Source organism: Parasteatoda tepidariorum, chromosome 1, assembly GCF_982258835.1.
Source record: "Parasteatoda tepidariorum strain Cologne lab strain chromosome 1, Ptep-v5.0, whole genome shotgun sequence".
Taxonomy (NCBI): Eukaryota; Metazoa; Arthropoda; class Arachnida; order Araneae; family Theridiidae; genus Parasteatoda; species Parasteatoda tepidariorum.
Genome location: NC_141755.1, coordinates 5,060,439 through 5,082,992, shown reverse-complemented (window position 1 = coordinate 5,082,992; position 22,554 = coordinate 5,060,439). Strand labels below are relative to the sequence as shown.

General features: G+C 27.9%; 1 protein-coding gene across 4 annotated transcripts; it reads right to left on the bottom strand.

Annotated features, from left to right (window-relative positions):
• Window positions 1-883: 883 nt before the first annotated feature.
• Tdh (L-threonine dehydrogenase) lies at window positions 884-19,217 on the bottom strand. Of its 4 annotated transcripts, XM_087158499.1 has the most exons (9): window positions 16,526-16,694; window positions 14,874-14,926; window positions 11,906-12,054; window positions 11,727-11,769; window positions 7,811-7,881; window positions 7,408-7,730; window positions 4,254-4,344; window positions 2,229-2,495; window positions 884-1,054 (listed from the first exon to the last, which is right to left on the bottom strand). In XM_087158499.1, the coding sequence occupies exons 3-9, from the start codon at window positions 12,048-12,050 to the stop codon at window positions 930-932; spliced, it is 1,065 nt and encodes a 354-aa protein (XP_087014625.1). In that variant the 5' UTR covers window positions 12,051-12,054; window positions 14,874-14,926; window positions 16,526-16,694; the 3' UTR covers window positions 884-929. The 4 variants fall into 4 exon arrangements, with proteins under 4 accessions (XP_087014625.1, XP_087014629.1, XP_015923759.2 ...); XM_087158503.1 differs by lacking the exons at window positions 14,874-14,926; window positions 16,526-16,694 and adding an exon at window positions 19,069-19,217; XM_016068273.4 differs by lacking the exons at window positions 14,874-14,926; window positions 16,526-16,694 and adding an exon at window positions 19,047-19,187.
• Between the last annotated feature and the right edge of the window lie 3,337 nt (window positions 19,218-22,554).

Below are 22,554 nucleotides of genomic sequence, written 5' to 3'. Positions count from 1 at the left end.
ATCATTTAAAAATTTATATTCTAATTAATTGATCGTAATCACTTTTTGCATCCTTTATTTATTAAATCTGGATTATATTATAAAATAAATAAAGAATTTTTAAAATATGTTTAGCAAATCGAAGCACATATATATTGTATCTCTATATGAGCTTCATAGAAAGTGAATGTTGAAGATGTTTTATAATCAACAATGTATGCTGTATATGTCTCTCAGTGCTACAAAAGTATTATATTTAAACAAATGTTTACTAACTATTTAATGCACAGTTATGAAAGTTGTTTTTATTATTAACAACTAATGATAGATATATTAAAAAAAATAAACACTTTTAATATTTTTCATTATTTTTTGTTACATTGTATGTACTACTTGTTTTTATCTGAATTGTGATTTTTTCTACTAATTGTTTGTTTAATCAGTTTTTTTAAACATATTATTATGATATGAGTCTCTTTTTCGAGTTTTGTTTGTATTTATGAATTATACTATTTTTTATTGTATTGTTAATTTTCACCTAAGAATAATCAACTTAAGACTAATTTTAATCTTTTATTATTGCTGTGATATATATTCTATTATAAATAAAATTATATTGCTGGAAATTTGACTTTTTTTCTTATTTAAAAAAAAAAATTTCTCTGCAAAATTCTACAGCATATCCTACTATACGCAAAGATACTTATTTCTCATTGCAATTATTTAAGTATATTTTATTAGCGATTATACTGGAATTTTAATTTACAAAGTATGCAATTGAAATGAAAGTCAGTACTTGATTATGTTTATATAAGTTGATTTAATAGCATTCTTATTTTTGTGAACATCTTGAAACCCTGGTGAAGATGATAGAACTAAATTTAATATCCATAAATGAAACAAGTGTGGTTGATATTTCTATTTATACGAAGTGAGAAAAAATATATATTTCATGAATAAAACGGTTTTACAGTCTCGATCATGGCTTTGCATATGGCATCTATGTCATATTGATGTTTCCATCCCCAATCTTTACGGGCATTTCGGTCATCAAAAACTTGGGGCCATGAATCAGCTGAAAAATAGAAATTATCGATCATTTCACCGCTAACGTTTCTAATAAATGACAATCAATAAATTTTACCCAACATTTACATTTAAAATACATTTACATGGGGTAGTAAATGCTACCTGGCGCCCCTGGAGATGATTGCAAATTATACAGGACAATAAACAGAGATCTTTTGACATTCTTCATTAAGCTAGTTCTTCAAATGTTAGTAATTAATGACCAATATTAATAGTATGTTAATACAGTCAAAAACATGGATTTTTTTTCACATAAATTCATATTTTGTAGTAAGGTTTTTAGACATGAAATGAAAAAATTGTGCATGACTTTTAAAGAATCGTATTGCAAAATATTTTTTGATAATGCAATAAGCTCCCACTAATGCTCCAAAAATCTTTCTCTTTTTTTTTTTTTTTTTCCCTTGACGATAAAAATTTTGACACAAGAAAGTTCCATGTCTACTAAATAAAAAATATAAAATTTTCAGAAACAAATAATGTAAATAATAATAATTATGACATTTTCTCGAGTTTAATTCCCTGAGATATAATACCTATAATGCCAGCTGCTTTTATATCGTTATGGCAAGTTCGAAAAAATTTTTTTGAAAAGAAATAAAAATCACAAAACTGCCTTTTTTGTCCTTTATATTTGAGGGCAAGCTTTAAATTTTAATTTCTCATACATTACTATCAACTTATACTTTTAAAACGAAGTAAAAGCATTAAAAATATTAGCTACTTTTTAAATTTTGACAAACTTTTACTCATATAAGATATATTTTTCAGAACTCTTACTATTATTATTTTTAATTATTTATATTGTGGGGGAAATAATTTCAAATCAATTTCTTTTTGCCCAGAGAAATATATTAAAGTATAAAATTGGCTACCACTTGAAAATATCGTTTGTAAAAGTGGCTAAAGACTTAAAAAAAGTCCCCATTTTTTGGAATATGAATATTCCAATATGAATTTGGAATATTCTGGTTAAAATATGTATATAGTAATAATTTTATGTTAGCAATTTATTTCCTAGAAATTATTTAAATTTAGTACATATTCGAAATTTCTGATTCTCTACCCACCCTAATGCATAAAATTGCATTCTAATGTTGTTTGATTTCTTGTGTTCATCACATAAAAACTTTAAACATAATGTTCCATATAATACTTACCGATTTTTTGACGTCTATCTGGGGCATATGTGACTTCGACGTGAGGCATGTGCTTTTTAAGGGCATTCACCAATTCCTCAGGTGTGAAGCTAATAGCAGCAACATTATATGTTCGAAGCGTTAGTTTCTCCTCGGGGGCTTCCATTATTTCAATAAGAGACCGCAAGCAATCTTCAATATACATCATTGGTAATTTAGTGTTCTTGTTTAGGTAGCACTCGAAAGATCCTTTTCTAATAGCATCGTGAAAAATGGATACAGCGTAATCTGAAAGTCAAATAATATCATCTGTTGATGGTAAAATGCACAGGACGCCTGTTAATGCCAAAGTGTCGTCTTTGTTGTATGCATTTGAGTTATCCCTTCTTTTTTTTTGAAATAGGAAGAAAAAAGAAATTATTTGTTACCTCTTTTACAGCATACCAAATAACATTTTAAACAACAAAAAAGTTTAAATTTATTTATAGGTTGATAATGGGCTATTGGCGTCGGTCTGGAAAACATCCCTGTGCATGATCCGAAGACATGCCATTGCCATTTTAATCCTCTGCAAAGGGGATCTCTCCCCCGCTTCGGTAGCCCAACGACCTGAGCGCGAAGTCGAACGCTTTACGGTCAAACAGTTTAACGATGACCGGTACCGTGCACTTTCGGTCCCAACGCAGGCTGATAATGCTTGACCTTTGTGATCTACTGGGAACCGTGTCTTTACGATCAGACCACTGCAGAACTGTTGAAATTGGGATTTTTGCTCTTGTAGTTTATTTTCTTTCGTTGATCTGACTAGTGAAGATTTAAAAAACAATGACATAAATATAACTTAATCAGTACGATTTCCATCCCTCTACCCCAATTGGGGTTGCTGGACCGTTTCAATCGTTGTTTGAATAACTATTTAAACTAATTTTTTGGGTTGTATAAATGAGTTTGTAAAAGTGAAATCAATTCATTTCAAATGATAAATGGAAGCATTCCATAAAGTGTGGTTTCATCACTAAAAATCAGTTGAAATAAAGTCTTCATAATATGATTGTTATTCATTGTTTTATCATCCCCAATTTAAATCAAATTACGAAATTTTCTCTAAAAGAAAACGGTGAAGTGTTGCGATTTTTCAATATTTTCTTCACTTTAATGTGAGTGAGAAAATTTTTACAACAAAGCACATTAGGATGGGTCATAGGCCCACCCCATAAGCACGCCTATGAAGGATAATACCCCTTCAGTATTTATATAGTTAAAAAAAAACATTTATATATCTAATTTAAACTTCCTTTTTCAATAGTATGTAAATTACTCACGAGTAATTTATACCTAATTTTATGCAAATTAATTAAATTGAGTCCTTTTTGAATAATTCTGTCGTTATGGATTGATGGAATATAATGTCAAAATATTAAACTCTTTATAAACTTTCGACTGAGTATCTGCTGGTTAGTATACTTTCTTGAAACTTTCATTTAACAATACTGTTTTCTTAAGAAATGCAACAGTTTTAAATGTTGTCGTAGGCCATTAAGGCGAGGAGTGCGATTGTTCTTGTTTTCCAGTGGCGCCATCTATGGTCAAGAATTTGACGTCTGCCACACCCATACATCACACAGAACCATTCATACATCTATTCACAGATTGTAATTTTGACCTGAACCAGCGAACGTTCCATCTCCAATTCAATACCTCCAGAGGTATTGATTTGTTCTGGCCCATGGAGGACTTTGAGACTCGACATATTTAACGTGCACCAGTCACCATTTACTATGCGGGGAGTCTTCGGCCGGCTGGATTTGAACTCCCGCTCTCACGAACGTGAGTCTAGTCCCCTGCCAACCAGGCTATCCCGGGGTCAACATTTTTAAATAATACGTCGTAATAAAATTAGTAAAAATTTTAGTTAAGTAAGAAATGGTTTATGATTCTAACAAATAAACTATCATAAATTAATTGAGAAAAAAAATAGCCACTTAAAATGAAAGAACCGGAATTTTTTTGTAAAAAAAGAATAGAAATAAAAATAATAATCCTTACCCGTGGTCCCTCCCCCTGGAGCGGTATCGCCAGAAATCACTCCTGGAAAGCGAAGGCATCGAAAGTCCAGTCCATATTTGAAGTGATAGTACTGTAAAACAAATTATTAATTATTATTCACAGTTTAGATTTATACTTACAGTTATATCCATATTAGTCTCTAAAAATAATAACTTTTTATGATGTTTCGTCGTATTTCTTTCGTTACGCAAAATAAATCCATTAAAGAAATCAGCTTCATCTAAATTTGATGATGCTTTGCTAATACTAAAAGACTAAAAACCAAATAGAATTATGTATAGGTATGCGTGTTAAGAGTTTTTCTAACTTTAGTTTACAAACTAATATCTTAATACAAGGAGTTCCTAATATCTATAAGAAAGTTAGATATTAGAAACTTCTAGTCAGCGGTTACCAAATGGTGTTCCGCGAAATCCGAGGGTTCCGTGTGAGATTTAAAGGGGTTCAGAAAGTTAAGAAATTTTTTAAATCTGTAATTTTATTTGGAATAATCCATTATTTAATTATTATTTCAATTGATGAAATTATTTAAAGCAAATGCCAAAAGAACATGAAATTTAAAGGTAAAAAAAGATTGAATGACAACTATTATGAAAAGGATTTGCAATCATAAAAAATTGTAAGAGCAATTTCACATTGCGATTTTCAAATTAAAATATAGAATAAAGAAATTCTTTAATAAAGAAATATGTTCCCTGAAAATCAAATTCAATGGTATAAAAAAAAAATTTCTTCACTTTAAGCCAATTACTAACCAAAACAAATTTTTAGCTAAAATTAGATTCACCTCCAAGATAGCGAATTCAACTATCGAACATAAATTCTATTATTAGATAAAACGCTAAAAAATAATGAGGAATGATAAAATGATGGGGAAAAAATCCTTCCTCTTATTAAATATAAAAAAAATCAAAATAAAGTAGTCTTTTAATGGTTAATGCTTACACAATTGTCTCACCTATTCATAAAAAAGTCGAGGATAAGAAGGTTGATTATTCAGGGTTCCTAAGCCGAAAAAAAATTTGGAACCGCTGCTCTAGTATGCAAGAGATGAAAATCGAGAATAAGCAGTTTACAGATTTAAACATTTTAAAATAATGTTTTAAAAAAGAAAAACCTTTTTTTTTATTGGAAAGTATTAAACTCCCCCCCCCCTCTCTTAGATTTAAATACCAATGTAAGCATGAGTCATTGATTATTTCCAATTTAATATTTTAGAGTTACAATGCTGCATATTCTAATGTATTTCATACAAGAACCTTTTTCACGTATTTATTTAAATAGTTTTTTTTACATGTTATAATTTTTAAGACTGTTAACTATTAATTTGTGAAGCATTTCATACATAATTAGTGCGTATCACTTTGGCTACCATTGCCCTAAATGATTATGGATATGGTAAAAGAATTAAAGAAGATCTGTGAGAAGAAATCTTTACGATAATTTATGTCAAATAATAGCTAGCATTTAATACTTTCATCATTATGACAATCGATTGTTTTTTCCCACTTAATGTATTTTAAGTGATACTTTTTTATATATTCTTCTCATTGTTTGTCTAATTAGTTTAAATTGAGTTTAATTATAAAATGGTTTATTTTTAACTTACAAATAGTATTAAACGTCTTATTAAAAAAAACTATATCCATTGTTTGAACTTACTTTTTTCTACGTGTGTTTACTTTCGGCAGTTTACTTACTAACATCTCGTAATGTGATTAAGAATGTTTATTATTAATTTTATTAACATGGTGTGATTGAAACTTGCTATTTTTTCTTGTTGGTCTAAGAAAATAAAAGTTTTGTTAAAGTTTGATATTATATATTTGTGCTCGAAGTTCATCACAATAATGCTTAATAAGTCAATGACTAAGCATCAATAGTTAATGAGGAAAAATGAGTTGATAATGTTAATGAATAAAATGAAGGGTGATAAAATGTAAATAAGTGGCTTAGAAAGAAAAGGATAATAATGATTTCGCGAAGATAGCAACTTGAATATCGAAAGTATCCCTTGTTATTCCTTTTATTCAACCTTTTATTTCTGATATCTTCTATTTTGAAAACTTTTCTATTTCATCCTTTTCCCACACCAAAAGTTTAAAAAAAAATTTAATAAATAAATAAAAATACAAAAGGATAATGACTGGCAACTTAGTTTTGTTTTACTACTTAGTTTTAGAATTTACTTACTTAATATTTTTCGAATTTATGTTGTAGACACAAGAAAGTCGTGCCCACTGAAGTACATGAATAATATAAACACCTGTTTTTTAAAGCATAAATTGGAACTAACACTTAAAGTATGCACTCAGTTATATTACCACTTTTTTCATGAGGGCATTTTTCTTATCAAAACAAAAACGTGACCTTCCATCCCCTTGCTGGGGCTTGGGGTAAACTGATTGTTTATTTATCACAAAGTGTTTTTCAACCTGCCTAGTACATATAAGATACCTGTTGAATATTAAATGAGTGAAAAAGACATAAAATTAAAACTTCACACAAAAGTTTAACACAAGAATTATGTAACGATATTAAGTTCAACACAGCCTACTCGAAGTCGTCTTGAACACTAGTGACATAAAAATTTATAACAATTTTTGCTCTAATTTTATTCTTCCACGAAAGACCAATTTAATTTGGCTTAACAGTTTCTTAGTCAACCAGCTTAGCTTAGGTAGAACTATGCAACGTGAAACGAAAGGGAAGGACTTATAAGATTAAACAAACATGATAAATAAATCTTGAAATTCCTTCAAAATTTCAATATTTTTTTAAAACTTAAACAATTGTCATTGGACATTTAATTTCTATTAAAAACTTTATAATATCTCATTAGATGAAGGGCTTGGAGCAATATAATGATAAGTCACATTTTCACGTTGTTCAGGGAAGCATTTTCGATGTAAAATCTTTTCGATTTTCATGTAGGCTATTACATAATCGTGTGCTGTTATATATGCCCAGTGCATATAGCGGTAAATTGTAATGAAATATCTACCTGGAAATAATACAAAGGATCAGTTTGAATGTAAAAGTGCCACCTTTAGATAAAGTTTAGCTTATCAGTACATATATTGGTTCAATCCCTTGAATTACTTCATCACATCTATAAACAATTTATAACTACCTCTCCAAGTAATTCTGCGTGTACTTTGGAAACCCCATAGATTGTTCGAGGTCTCTGGACACATAAATCAGGAGTGAGGTCTCTTGGTGAATCTGGACCAAATGCCCCGATGGTGCTGGGTACAAATAATCTCAATCTGTACTGTTTAGCCAATTCCATCACATTATGCAGTCCTTCAATGTTAACTCTCATGGCCAGTGCTACGTTTTCTTCTCCAATGGCACTGAGCAGAGCACTAAAGTGTATCACGGCATCGATTCTGTAGTTGACTATAATTTCTTGTAGATTTTTAAAGTCTAGAATGTCTGCGTATATATAGGGTCCTATGAAAGAAATATAAGAAGGTAATATATTGAATGTTTTGCAATTAATTTTAAACTTGGGGGAAAAGAAAAGTTTTTACCAGCCTCCAGAATTTCTTCAGGTGCTCGGATAATATCTGACATAATGATATTCTCCGCTCCATATCTGGCTCTGGAACAATTTAAATTAAATTTATAGTGAATTTTTGTTTAACACTAGATTGCCCAAGGAAGTCATTTTGACTGCTTTTTAATTTCAATTAGAAAAACAATGATGTATATAAAGACACAATTTCTTAGAATTTTGTGACTTTTTGTACAGCATATAATTTTTTTTATTTCTAATATTTACTAATATTTTGTTATAACTGTAAATAATATAAAAAATATTAAAAATTAATTTTAAGCAAATTTCTTTACACATTAGCTATTCTTTCAAAATCCAGTCATTTTGACTGCTTTAGGGCAATCTTAAGTATATACTAAGTTTTAGACTTTCCAGTGTTAAAAATGTATAAAAACGTATAAGCTGTGTTCAAATATATGCAAATAATGGATAAATTGGTAGGGTTTCTGTGGCTGCAAGAATTGCAAATACTCGCTTTTTAAAATAAGAATAAAAAAGAAGATTAAATAAAAACTTAATTAAAATTTTAAGAATCAGCTACATAACTTAGGCCTCAATCGATCTTTATTTTTTATCCAGAACCTATTGCTTAATCAATTTAAACTTAATGTTTTGGTTCTGCAACATCTTTGTTTTCTTTAACGATTTAACGAGTTCGATTACAAAAATTAACAAAAATCAAAGACTACCAGCTTTCAGAAATATTTGCCAAAAATACAACGTACTTTTTCCGAATATATCATGTTTTCAAAAGACTTTAACCTTGAAGGCATTCACCCATATAAACAGATTATAAAGTAGCAAAAAGGGGTGAGTAAATCGGCAACGAGTGGTGGAGGGAGTCTCTTAAGACGACTCTATATCAAGGAAAAGTCATGGTGGCTCAGGGGATAGAGGGCTCGGCTTCCAACGAGGTGACCCAGGTTCGATTCCAGTAATGGCTGGGATTCGAATTCCACACCCGGCTCGCACCGACCACAGTGCTGACTTAAAATATCCCCAGTGGTAGACGGATATACTAAGTTTATCTCAATACTTGATCCAAGAGCTCCCTTGTCTTCTGGATTGGATTCAAAAATACAAGAGTACGGAGTCAAACACTAGTAGCCGAAAACCTAAAGAATTGAGTCGTCTGTTCAACGACTGTTATAATATCCTCTCAAAGAAGAAACCGTTTATGGCAAATTCTCTTTCAATTATATAATTGATTTAAAATTTGAAAGTATGAACTAGACTGATTCAGTGATTTTATGGTAATTATTGCTGTAAAAATTACGGTATATCAGATTTTTTGTTCTAAAAATCGATTTTATGGTAAAAAGCACCGACACTCTGAGTACCAGAAGTTTTAGCAATGTATAGCACTATTTTGAAACTAGACACTCGTATAAACCATTTATTTCCAAAAAATGATCGACTTCGAAAATGAGTTCCGTGTTTGTTCTTGTCTTGTTCCAATGGAAGGGGTTCAAGGGTTCTATCAATCCTTAATTATATCATGAGTTCAGGAATACCCTTTAAACACCTTTAGCAGCCCAGAAAACGAAATTATTTAAATATTTCTTGTAATGAAGTAAATAGTAATCAAATAATCTGATAAAAAGAATAAGTATTTGTAACTACTATGATTTCAGTCTACGTTTTTAACTGAGGGAACTAAGAACTACATATTTGTGAGAAAAAAAATTTCTAAATTATCAATGAATTTGATTCTTAACACAATCTATTTTATATAGTCCCGATTCAAAGTTTAATAATTGCTGTACAAGTTGGGGATGTTGGACAAAATCAGAGCAAATATATGTTAAGCAAATTTAAAAAAAAAAAAAAAAATTTAAAAAATGATTAGCTGATAAAAGTTCGGTTAAAACGCATGTTTCTACTGAAACAGGAGAAAATTTGTTGAAATACTATTTCATTCTTTACTTTCTAAAAAAATTAATGTATAAGTGTCAAATTTTCCACAGGAATCACTCCTCTGCATTACAATGCATAATTAAAAAAAATAGTGTGCATGCTGCCTCTTTTTTTAAATATTTGACGAATTAGTTTTTTGTACTAAAATGTGAATAATGTTTAAAAGATATTTCCATCTTCAGATTGTATAGAAGTATTAGGAAACGAAATATCTCATTCCAATATTATTTTCATTTATTTTTTTTTTCTCATAAAAAAATAATAAATTGCGGAATGATTTGAGGCTGAATGTTTACATCAACCCCATCTTCGCCAAACCCGTAAAAAGTGTATATTTAGAATCTCACTTTAGTATGCTACTCTTCTAAGTTCTTCATTTATTTTGCTAAATTTTTTAACATACAGTTTAAAATCGCCAAATTATTAGACGCACTATAAGATTCTATGTAAAATCTTAATTATCAGGAAATACTATACAGCTTTATTGTTTTTATGTGACTGCCGCTGAAACCGGTTTACACTTGTTTACGTTAGTGTATCAATTAATTAACATTGTAATGCACTACGTTAAAAATAAATACAAATGGGAAGTACATAAAAAAATCTTCTGAAAAAACCCATTGTCTAAGTATAAAAGTATTACTTATAAACTTGTGCAAAACATGCAATTATTAAAACACTTCGTTGCGTTTAATTATTTGATCTATTTATTATAATATAGGGGAGAGTGGGGTCAATTGTAACAGGGTACGATTGTAACAGAGCAAAAATTTCGAGTGTCGGGTTCTAGATTTGGTTCCTAGGTGGTGCACAAGGTGTATTTAACAAATCTACATGTACACCCCTGATGGCAACCATTTTTATGTACTTTTGAAAGAGTTACATCACAAAAGATATTTTCACGTCACGCAAGTACTTTTTTTTGGTATTAGAATATTTTATTGTAACAAAGTAATTTTGTTAAAAAAAATAAAAGTTTTTAACCGAATATGTAAGTGGACACCTTAATTAACATTTCAATAAAAAAAAGATTAGTTTTGTTAATTAACTAGCATTGTTTTTAACAAATGAAGCTGAAATGGCGTCTTGGGGACAATTGTAACAATAAGTAAAGGGACGATTGTAACAGCTGAAAATAAATAATCTTATGTTTACAAACCATTACTTAACTCTTTAGGAACCACCAATAGTTTCCTATAGCATTTATATTATGTTGCATGTGCATTATTTTATTTGTCACCTTTCACAGCATAAATTGAAATTTTTAACCCCTTAAAGTTAAAAGTTTAACCCTTTAGGTCTCTGCTCATTATTATTTTTACTCCTAAAATATCACTACTATTTTGATCAATAGAAAAATATATCACAACTATGATAATATGTATAATTAACTATGTTTTAGTTGAATTTATGAACTGTTACAATTGACCCCGTAGGTGGGGACAATTGTAACAAGTGCACGACTGTCAAAAATTGTTAATAACTAATATAATAATATTTAAAATCAGGTATTTAATTTTTTTTCTAGTAGAGGATAGTCTACTTTACTCGTCTGTCAATTAATACTAATAATATATTGGATTTTTTGTTAGTTAAAAATAGTTAAGTAAAAAATGTTACAATTGACACTACTCTCCCCAACTAATATAATACCTCATATAATAAATATTCTATATTTATATAATATGTCGTCTAATTTATCCAATCGCCAAATTTATATTATATATCGTCTAATTTTATGAATTGATACACGAACGTAAACAAATGCAAACCGGTTTCAGTTGCGTAAATACAATAAAGCTGTATAGTACTGATCTACTGAACTGAACTATCACTTAATAATTACGATTTTACATAGAATCTTACAGTACGTCTAATAATTTTTCCAGGGACTGTATTTAAACATAAAATGCCGTTATTTCTGCGAATATGACAGTTTCATATGAAATTGTTGTAAAAGGACAAATACATACCTTAGTTTTTTCGCGAGTCCTGTGCCCAGTTGACCTAAACTTCCTGAAATATAATGCAATAAAGCTCTAATACAAAATCTATTAAAAAATTATTTTTGGATAAAAAAAATTAAGCGCTAAAATCTAATCTAAACGAAATATAAAGATCTGAACTAAAGGAAATATAAAATTCAAATTACCAGTTATGAGTGTCCTAGGTGGTTTCCCATTTTCTAGTTTTGTGCTAAATGATCGATTTGAGATGCCGTAACTAGGTATGACAGCTTGAACCGGTAATATTTCATTGACACAACGATGGACAATCTTAGACGCAGTTTTCAGCATAGTTCTAAAGAAAAATTAATACCACATTGAACTTTTTTCTTATCTTATAATATATAACTAATGCGCACATTTTTTTAAAAAATATGCTAAAATTATTTTCAGAGTTTTGTATTGCTTACTATTGAGAGTAATTTATTACAGAAACACGTTCCTTGTGCGGAATTAGAGCACAGAGTTTTTTTCTTATTATGCTTTAAATATATGATAACAGCCTTAAATAAGAAAGGTTACATTTTGACAAACAAAAGTAAAATTGAGCTAAAATAAATCAAACTAAATTTTAATGAAACAAAAAAAAATAAACAGAAAAGAATAAACTAAAATATATCCAAACTTAAATTCTCCGGTTAAACCAACCATAATCTCAATTTTCTGAACGTCAGGAAACGTAAAACATTAAAAATTTATAATGAATGTTTTTCTACAGTCTTAATTATAGTAATGAACCGTTTAAAAAAATTACTTCATATGAATTCGTATCCTATCAGTATTAAATTTCGAAGGCTATATAAATACAATTTATAACACAGTAATAGTAATTTTGTTCTGTTTGATATTCCATCATTTTATGAAGTACAGTGCACAAAATAATAAACGGATCAACGTATATAACTTTTGATCGAATCATCACGTTCTAAGACTCAATCTTAATGGTTCGAGAGGGTGACCTTAAATACGATAGCTAATGAGTGCAGACCATAGTTTAAGTTATCAAATCAGACACAAAAGCGCACTTTCTCTAATAAACATAACCTTTTTTTCGAAGGATTCGTATTTCTGACCCCCAAAATATAGGAGGTAGCCGCAAATTGGAAAATACGGTCCTCTTAGTTTGGACAGGAGAACGGCCTAAGTTTGGACCTCTTGATGTTCATTTTATTTTTGCGTATTTAGCCATATCTCGAGAACTTTTTAAGTGAATTAAAAACTCTTTCCACACAACAATAAAATTTGTTTATCCAAAGATGATTGCATAAAAAATATAACTTTTACTAAATATTTATTACTTCTTATTATTTTATTTAATAAGAGTCGTAAAAAATTTGGGTTCTAAGGTATAAAATTTTTTACATCATTTTAAATAATGCAATTTTGAATGGCAAAGTGCAAAAATTGAACGAAATCGGTTGGATAGTTTCTAAGAAAACGCATTTTTAAAAAGCCGCATTTTTTTGAAATTCAATTTCTCAGGAACTATTCAATCGATTTCGTTCAAATTTTGTATTTTGCCATTTAAAATTACATCTTTTAAGATAATGTAAAAATTTCATGCCATATAGTTCCCAATTTTTTCGACTATTATTTAATAAAATAATAAAAAGTCATAAATATGTACTAAAAGTTATATTTTTCGAGAAATCATCTTTGGATAAGCGAATTTTATAATAGAGTGCAAATTTGCTTAAAAAGTTCTCGAGATATGGAAAAATACGCAAAAAATAAAATTAGCATTAAGCGGTTCAAACTTTGAACCTTCGCTCTCCTGACCAAACTATGGGGACCCTATTTTCCGGAATGCGGCTACTGCCTATATTTTGGCGGTCAGAAATCCGAATCCGTTGAAAATAAAGATATTTTTTTTTTAAGAAAAAGTTCGGTTTTCTATCTGATTTAGTAATTTAATATAACATTTGCAATTATTAGTTAGCATATTTGGGGTCAACCGCTCAAACCATTAAGATAATTAGATCAAAAGTTCTTCAGGGTAGTCCGTTTTTTATTTTGCGCGCTGTGCAATGGAAACGAAACGTTATTATCTAGTTCAAAATTACATTTTGTGGGTGTCAAAAAACATTTTGTCGCTTTGGTGAATGCCCGAAATATTTCGATGGGATTTAATATTTATTTATCCATCTGACATTTTAATGTTGATTCGATATCCAATTAGGATAGATAAAAACGTCAGAATTCAAAATACCGGATAAATGCATATCGGGCAATTAACTTAAAAAAGTAATATTGATGGGTATACTGGGCAAGTGTGCACCGAGCAAAGATTCTTAAAAAACATGAGGGTGGAGAGTACCGGTTACTATCCATACACTTATCCAGCATTCTTAATTATTAAATAAATTTTTAAACACTGATGAATAAATTCATACCAAAACATATCTAGCATATATTTCAGTCATTCATCAAATCGATGATGTGATTATTGACATAAAAATCGATAGCAGTCAACAATCATTAACTTCGTAACTTATACATCATTTCTTTTTTACCCTCCATATATTATTATTCATTTGAAGGATGAAATAAAACTAACTTAAATGAAACTTTATTTAATTTCCTCTAAAATATTTCAAATATCCATTATTTAATAAATATATATTATTATTCAAAAGTATACATTAAATATATATATTTATAACTTATATTAAATATATATAAATACAAATGTAGATGTATATATCTTTATTCCTCGAAAACATATGAAAATTTTAACCCATCAAATTTATTTTTAAACAAACAGTTTTAATCTCCCCTAAATCGTATCCTAATTTTATATGTTTTCAAATATCTTTGAAAATAAAAATTTTTAACCATCAATACATATCACAATTCTTATAAGCTATATTTCAAATATATTCTTATATTTACTAATAGATAACTTTATAATCTAAAAAAGAGTTGTTTTTTTTGTTGTTGTTGTTGTTAATAAACATTGAAAATTGCGCAAATTGTTTAGGAAATAATGCAATTGTTACAATTATTATTACTTAAACTTTTTTAGGTTCTTAGATCTTGAAGGATCTATATTGTGGGATATGGCTCCTTTTTGTGCTTTAATATAGGTTTCTAAAGTAAAATTTCATAACTCACGTGGACACAATATTTTCTCCAGAAAAGTTTAACAATCAGAAGAAATTAATTGTCTATAAAAAAGAAAGACTAATGTTTTACTGTTAAATGAACGATTATGAAATCACACAATACATAGATAAAAAAACAATCTCAACAGCAATAAAACAAGCCATATAAAACACCTTCCAATGAAATTACCAAGCATAGTTTCATGTCAGTTAATGGAAAAAAGTCATTTTTATTATTATTTTCGCCTTTTTATTAAATAGTTTTTTTTCCTAGTTAGATTACTTAAACTTGTCATTTAATATTGCGTTATTTAGAACTTTTTCATTTGTGAAGTTTTTTTTGTAATTAATTTAACACGAGTGGAAAGTTTACTATGTTTTCACATTTCATTAAGTCAATTTTTCACTGAGATATTCCGTCGTATTTCATGTATACTATTTTGTTGTAAATACTTAAATTTTTCATATTTTTAAAAATCCCCTTCATTATCATAAACAGATTCGGAGACAATTTTAACATTGATATTAACAATATTCTAATTTTATAACTTAGTTTATTCTTATTAATCGGTATAATAATTTATAAAATATTTCAGCGTGAAAATAATTATACCTCAAATACAGTACGTTTCTAACATTTAACTCTATCTTTTCAAACCCTATCATACTTATTAATTTTTGTAATTATTTTATTATAAATTATAATTATTAATTGTTCTTATTATTTAATAAAATAATTATAACTATTAATTTTTTATATAACTTTATTGTAAATTATTATAACTTATTAAATGTTATCACCTTATTAAGTTGTCATAACTATTATTTATTGTTATCACCCAGATAAAAATTATCATAATTATTAATTGTTATTACTTCTATTAATTATTATAACTATTTATTGTTGCTATCACTTTATTATAAATTATTTAGTCTCATTATTTGTAGGATTAAAAATATCAGTGGTATGCTAACAGTGTTTTGTTTACAGCTATTTAATTAAAATAAAAGACTAATATCGAAACAAATAATGAGCAAATAATGCGAGAAATTGAGTAAAATATTATTTATAAATTTAAAGCTTCTCAAAAGCATTAAATTTTTAAATTAATATCATATTCCATAAGAATATGTATGTAATTAATACATAATAAAACATTACTTCAGAATAATGTAAGATACAAAACTATACTTAAATAATACGATTTGTTTTAAATTATAATTTTAATTTTTGTACTTCGGCACTTTAATTAATAAAATAATTTTTCCCTTGATAATATTTTTTTCCATTCAAATCTTTAAGATTCGAAAAAAAAAAAATTTTTAAATTAATTTCTTTCAAACGCAAATTTACATAATGAATTTATACTATATGGGTTAAATTAAAGGACACTTGGTCATATATTTTTTTAATGTTAAGAAAACAGCATAGGTTTTAAAAAATTTTGGTACTTTTTGAACATAAAGATTACTGGAAACTATACTGAATCTTTTTATGATTGATAATTAAAGTGAAGGATAATGTAAAATATACAGAATCTGATAATTGAACTGCATTAAATTTTACTTATTTAAAATAAAAATAAAAAAAGCATACGAAATGTTCCATGTCCTAAAAAGAAATAAACACTCGTTCATAACACGTTTTTAAAAAAATCTCACCTTAATAGGAAAAAGAAAATGAGAATGTAATCACTTTCGTCTGTGAAGTGGATGTCTCCTATAAATCCTACGTGGAGTTTTAACTCGTAAATAATTCCAATTGTTTTATTTTGTCGCACCTGTCACACAGCTTCTTTAGTTCTGTTATTCTATTTTGTGCTACTCGAATCTACGGAATAGTAATGAAACAAGAATATCGCTTGCAAAACTAGTTCTGACGTCATTTGAATGGAGTTAGTAGCCAATTACAGAAAGAATCCTTAGAGGTGTGTCAAAACAGCTGAGAAAATAAGCAACATTCGATACAGAATTATTAGATCAAAAAGTGAAGTGAAGCATGACTCATTTTACAAATTGTTTAAACAGAAAGAAATGCTGGCAATTTGAATGTCAATATTAAATAAAATGTGGAAGCAAACGTTTTAGGAATTATCATTTGGAATTATAGGGATATGAATGGGAGATACTATATCGAGAGTTAAAAGAAATAGTGTCAGTAGTTTTTTTAATGTAGATGATTGTTGTATCAACTTACAGAAATAAATGTAAAAAAGGTGACGAGTGAGGTAACACCAACGACTTCTGTTCTATCAAATGTAGTAAAAATGGCTGTTTATTGAAAAAAATTAAGAATATTATTGAAGGTAGAGAAAATAGTGATATATATTTGTGGAATTATCACCCATAATTAAAAATAGGATCATTTTATGAATAACGAAGTAACAAGTAGAATAATAATGGTATCAAAAATAATAATGGATGCTAATTTTATTTTTTCTAATGGCATTATAATTTTTTTTTACCATGAACAGGATCAATACGAAATTTTCCATCATCAAATTTCTCAGGAATTCTAAGGGTTAAGAAGTTACCATGGTTTATACTTTTTGAAATAGACAGTAAATGCTTTGTTGAGTTGTCTCTTATGTAGAAGAATGATTTAAAAACATTTAAGCAACATTTCTGGTCTGTTTGTTGAGCAAATTTTTTCAAAAATTGTCTTAAATCGAGAGAAAATCCACGAAGGTTTAATTCCATGAAAACTCTCTTTTTTATTTTCAGAAATCGATATAATTAATTTACGATTTATAAAAACAAAAGCAATGAATGATACTGGTAAGCAATAAAACATGAATAAAAAGTATATATAAACTATAATAAAAATAATTTATAACAAAAATAAATTATAATAAAAATAAATATTAAAGTATCTTCTTTTATTACATTTTCATATGATTTACTCCGAACAAATAATTTATACTTATACAGTCTCATATGAAATCAAAACATAGAGCAATTCATTTATATCGGTTTAAAATAATACACAGAACTTTCTGCAAGTAAAATAAATTTTAATGCATCATTTTATTCATGTACTTTTGATGCATAAATAAATTCAAGCTAACTATATGCCAATATTTAAAAATATATAATAATAATCACAATGATAAAAAAAAATAATGTTAGTATCACTTATTGTTAAACTATAAAAATATTCTGCATTTGCATCTAAATTATTTCATATTTTACTGAGAAATATATATTAAAAAATGTTCAAATTTGTACAATCTATAAAATAGAGCAATTTTTTACCAAAATCGTCCATGATATGCTTTATTCTATTAAAAAATACGTCAGAGCTCGTGTTTCTCTCTTGATATTTTTTTTTATAAGAGTAAAACAAAAAGTATTTTTATGTGCTTCACATGCACTCGTAATCAGCAAACAATAATTTATTTCCAAAAATTTGTAGTATTATTCAATCTTTCTAATTTCAAAACTATTAAGAAAAAATTCATCCTATTTTTAAGTCATAACATTATTTTTTCTGTGCATATTTTTTAAAAAAAATTTTACCATAATGATTACAATGATCACTTCTATACATCTATTATCTGTAACATTCTATAGATCTATAACATTTGCTAAAAAATCATTGAGAAAATCCTCTTTGGATATTTAAGAATAATGTCATAAAAAATTTATAAATCAACAGGTATTACAAAATGCTGTAAAAATTTTATTAATTTCCTTTTTATACAATGATCATTTTGATAAGTACAATTATATCATGCTGATTTAAAAAGTGAATAAATAAACAAGATTATTAAACTGCTTCAATAGAAAATCTCCATAGGAATTCAAATAGTATGTAAACATAAAAATAATAATTTTTCCCTTGTGCACTACTGCCATTTTCCCGTACAACGGTTCATAACATTTTGACTAAAGAGCTCTAAAAATTGCTTTTGAGTGTTTAGAGTTTTTTTTTTCTTAAAGAAGCAAGTAAAAAGTAAGCTGACTTTTTTGTTATTTTATTTTATGTGACTCCAACAAGAAAAACGACGCATTTATAGGTGCAAACCACTATGTACGCAGTGTGCTTTTATTACATACTTTGTTTTCAATTTTTAACATTTTTAACTTAGTTTTTTTTCCGATTAAATAAAACATATCAAAACACATTTCTTTATGTGACATTAAATAACATCAACTATGGGAAAGAATAGTTTTAACTTACTCAAAAATTGCCAAATATTTACCAAATATTTTTCAAAAATGCCTTCTAATGCAATAAAGACTAGGATTTAACAGTATAGCATCTCTGAATATTTTACTGTAACTTTCCTCACAGCGCTATCCGTTTAACTGATCCCTTTCTCATATGACAGATAAAAGGGGGGTTTGTAAACTATAATTTTTACCCTTGAAGAAGAAAAAGGAATTCGAAAAACGAGTTATGAAAGATTCTTAAGCCGGTTTCTCCATTTTTTGCATTTTCTTTCTGTGTAATTATCATTATTATAGAGCTTTTGAACCAAAATCATCATAATATATTTCCTGAGTTCAAATTTTCAATTCACCTTTTTTGGGTTTTTAGCAAAATATGAATAGTTGTCTGTGAACCAAATCATTTACCATTTCCTTTTTTTAGAATAATTTGGTTCATTTTGAGCCACACTGTGAAAAATAACTGTAAATTCTACAGAAAAAAAAGTTTTGCTTTAATCGTTACCAGCACGTAGCGAAAAATTCCCGTTTTTATTTTTCAGATTTTTCCCGTATTTTCGTTAAAATAATGGAGTTATTTTGTTAAAACAACAGTATTTATCTGCTTAAAAACAAGCTTCTGTTTTTAAATATCAGTATTTTTCTGTGAAATAAACCGTGTGAATAAACTGGCATTGTTAAGTCCAACAGACAGATTTTAACTGTAAATTTAACAGATATTTTTTACTGTGCAGATAATCATATTTGATTACCTTTTTTAGTTAACCAAATATTATGTAATATTTTTATACAAGATCTTTAAAGTAATCAAAACTATGTATTTTATTTTGAAAAAAAAATTATAATTGTAAATATAAACTACCTGGTTATTTTTCTTAATTTGTACTCTTGTTTGGTTGCTCTATTTTTTATAATTTAAATAAAATCTCGCTTAAAATAGAACAAAAAGATCTTTGATTTTCTTTGATTTTTTATGAATACTGTACGATTAATTTAAGACCCTATTCATCATATTCTGATAAATGGTTTGGTCTCCAGAATGACTTTTTGTTCATCAAGGTTGCTATCTTCGCCCATTTTTGCGTTTTGTAAATAGGTGTTTTCGCCTTGAAAATTTTAACTGTTTATTTTTTACTTGCAAAACAAAGTAACAAAAATTTCAAGCCAAATCCATTTCTTACATTACAAATTTCAATTTGAAAATTTTATAATTTAAAAATATATAAAGTATTCAAGAAAAGTATAGAGTTTAAACTAAATAAAAATGGATTTTTAATAATCAATTGAGTAGTTCTTTGTGAAAAAGATTTCGAAAACAACCTTTTTTGCATAAATTTAATAAGTAGCTAACATTCCTCTTCGCCATCACTAATATAGTGTTTAAATAAAATATTTCATTGCTTATAACTGATTTTAAATTAGTGATATTTTATGAAAAAAAAGAAACCAAATTGTACATTTTCTTTTATATTCCGGAGCAAAGAATTAGATCAAAGAATTGTAATAACTTATTGCATAATGTATATAACCTATTGCATAATATCCTTACTACACTAATTACTTTGCAGAACTTTCTAAGAACACTTGATATATGACAGCATGGCTTTGACTGTTATTTTCATTCTAATAATGGCATGCCCAACAGATGCCACAAATAAGATTTAATGCGAAATCTTTCTTTCCCGCATTTCACATTTTGTATATGTTGTACAAACACTTTTTCTCAAAAACTTAAGGCTCTCTACGAGTATTCTAAAATTATTAGTGTTTTAAAGTATTTTTTCACTAAATGCATATTTTTTCACTTTTCAAAACTCCTTTATATTTAGCTTTTTAATAATATCGCCTATTAATCCTTTGACATATAAAATAAATTATATGAGAAAAAAACTTTAAAAAACTATGTTCTCAAAACATAAAAGTACCCTATAAAATTTATGAAAAATATAATGAAAAGTAATTAAAATTTTTCCAAATCTTCTAACCAATAATGAGCGTGATTTCGAATTTTCAATATCAGTTTATAAACACAATCTTTCTCGCTGTAAATAATATTATTATTTTTTTTTTTTGTCGTTAAGCATGTTTGTGACCATGACGCAGAAATGCCATGGCACAATAATAATTGTTCCAGAATAATAATTGTTCCACTTTCATATTGCTTTCCGCCTCCATTAACAAATCCTTTGCAATAATTGCCTCAAGGTTCTCCATTGGGTTAAAGTCATATGCGATTTTTGGATATTTTTTCAATTTAGAAATTCTGCTGTCACACTCGCTGTCCTTGTAATTTCAAACCCAATCTAGATGACAAGGGAACTCCTGGATCTAGAATTGGGAGAAATTGCCCTCGTGAAGGACTTTTTGATGAAACTAACCCGCATTGGCGTTACATGGAGAGGAAAACCACGAAAAGTGGAACTCATGTATTATTGAGAATATTTTACATCAGCATTACATCAGCATCGCTGCTAACTGGGTGCGGAATTTGAATCGACCAGCCATCGCTGTGATGTGAACTTGGATCTCCTCATTGCTCTATCCGCTGAGCCACCACAGCTCTCCAATATTATAAAAACGTCTCATGACAGAATGATATTTACAAGACACGCAACTCCAATGCAATTTAATCTGCAGTTTTCTTGTCATCCTATGTTGTTGTTGTTTTTTTTCTGTGGTTTTCGTTATGAGCCACTTTTAGACTTACATTATGAACCAAATTCATTTCGATTATTACTAATCCAGATCATTCACAGTTTACATTTCAGTTGATAATGAAGATGAAATGTTGCCAGATGATCTTCCTTCTTTTAATAATTTTATTATCGTTTTAAGTAACACCAAACCTACATGTCTACCCGTAATGAGAGTTTTATTGGTACAAATAGAATGTTTATGACAGAATATTTAGGGTTCTCTCGTTTATGACGGCGTAGTGGCAATTATTTGAAAATTAGGCATAAAAAGCAAAATTTCGCCGGATGTTTTTGAACATGAAAATATTGTAGTTTATGTTATTTTCATATTTAGTGTTATGTTTTTTTATATTATGCTTTTAATGGTTTAGTTTTTATATTTAGAGAAATTATTTAATTTTGGTTAACAATAAATAAAATGAAAATTATTTGTTTCTCACACATTTAAAAAGAGAAAAACCGAAAAAGTTATGTAAAAAAATATACTACCCAGAGACTTTTGCGAGCCACTGTATGTAGGAATTTACATGACTTCCCACTTTTTCTCCTTCTTGACTGGATTAATTCTAATATTCCAAACAAAATGCACTGCTTTACACACTTTTAAAAACATTGCTGCATGTAAAACCAAAATATTTTTCATACTTTTTCATTATGTCATCATTTTTGCATTTTATTAGGGAGTTATTTGGCGATAGTTGAAGTGTTTTATTTAAATTATGCTCCTATCCTCTTCCTCCTTTGATAGAAAAACTTGAGCAAATAGCAATTCCTCCCCCCTAAGTACTTGAATACTATTCGAACATCCCCTAAATAAATAAG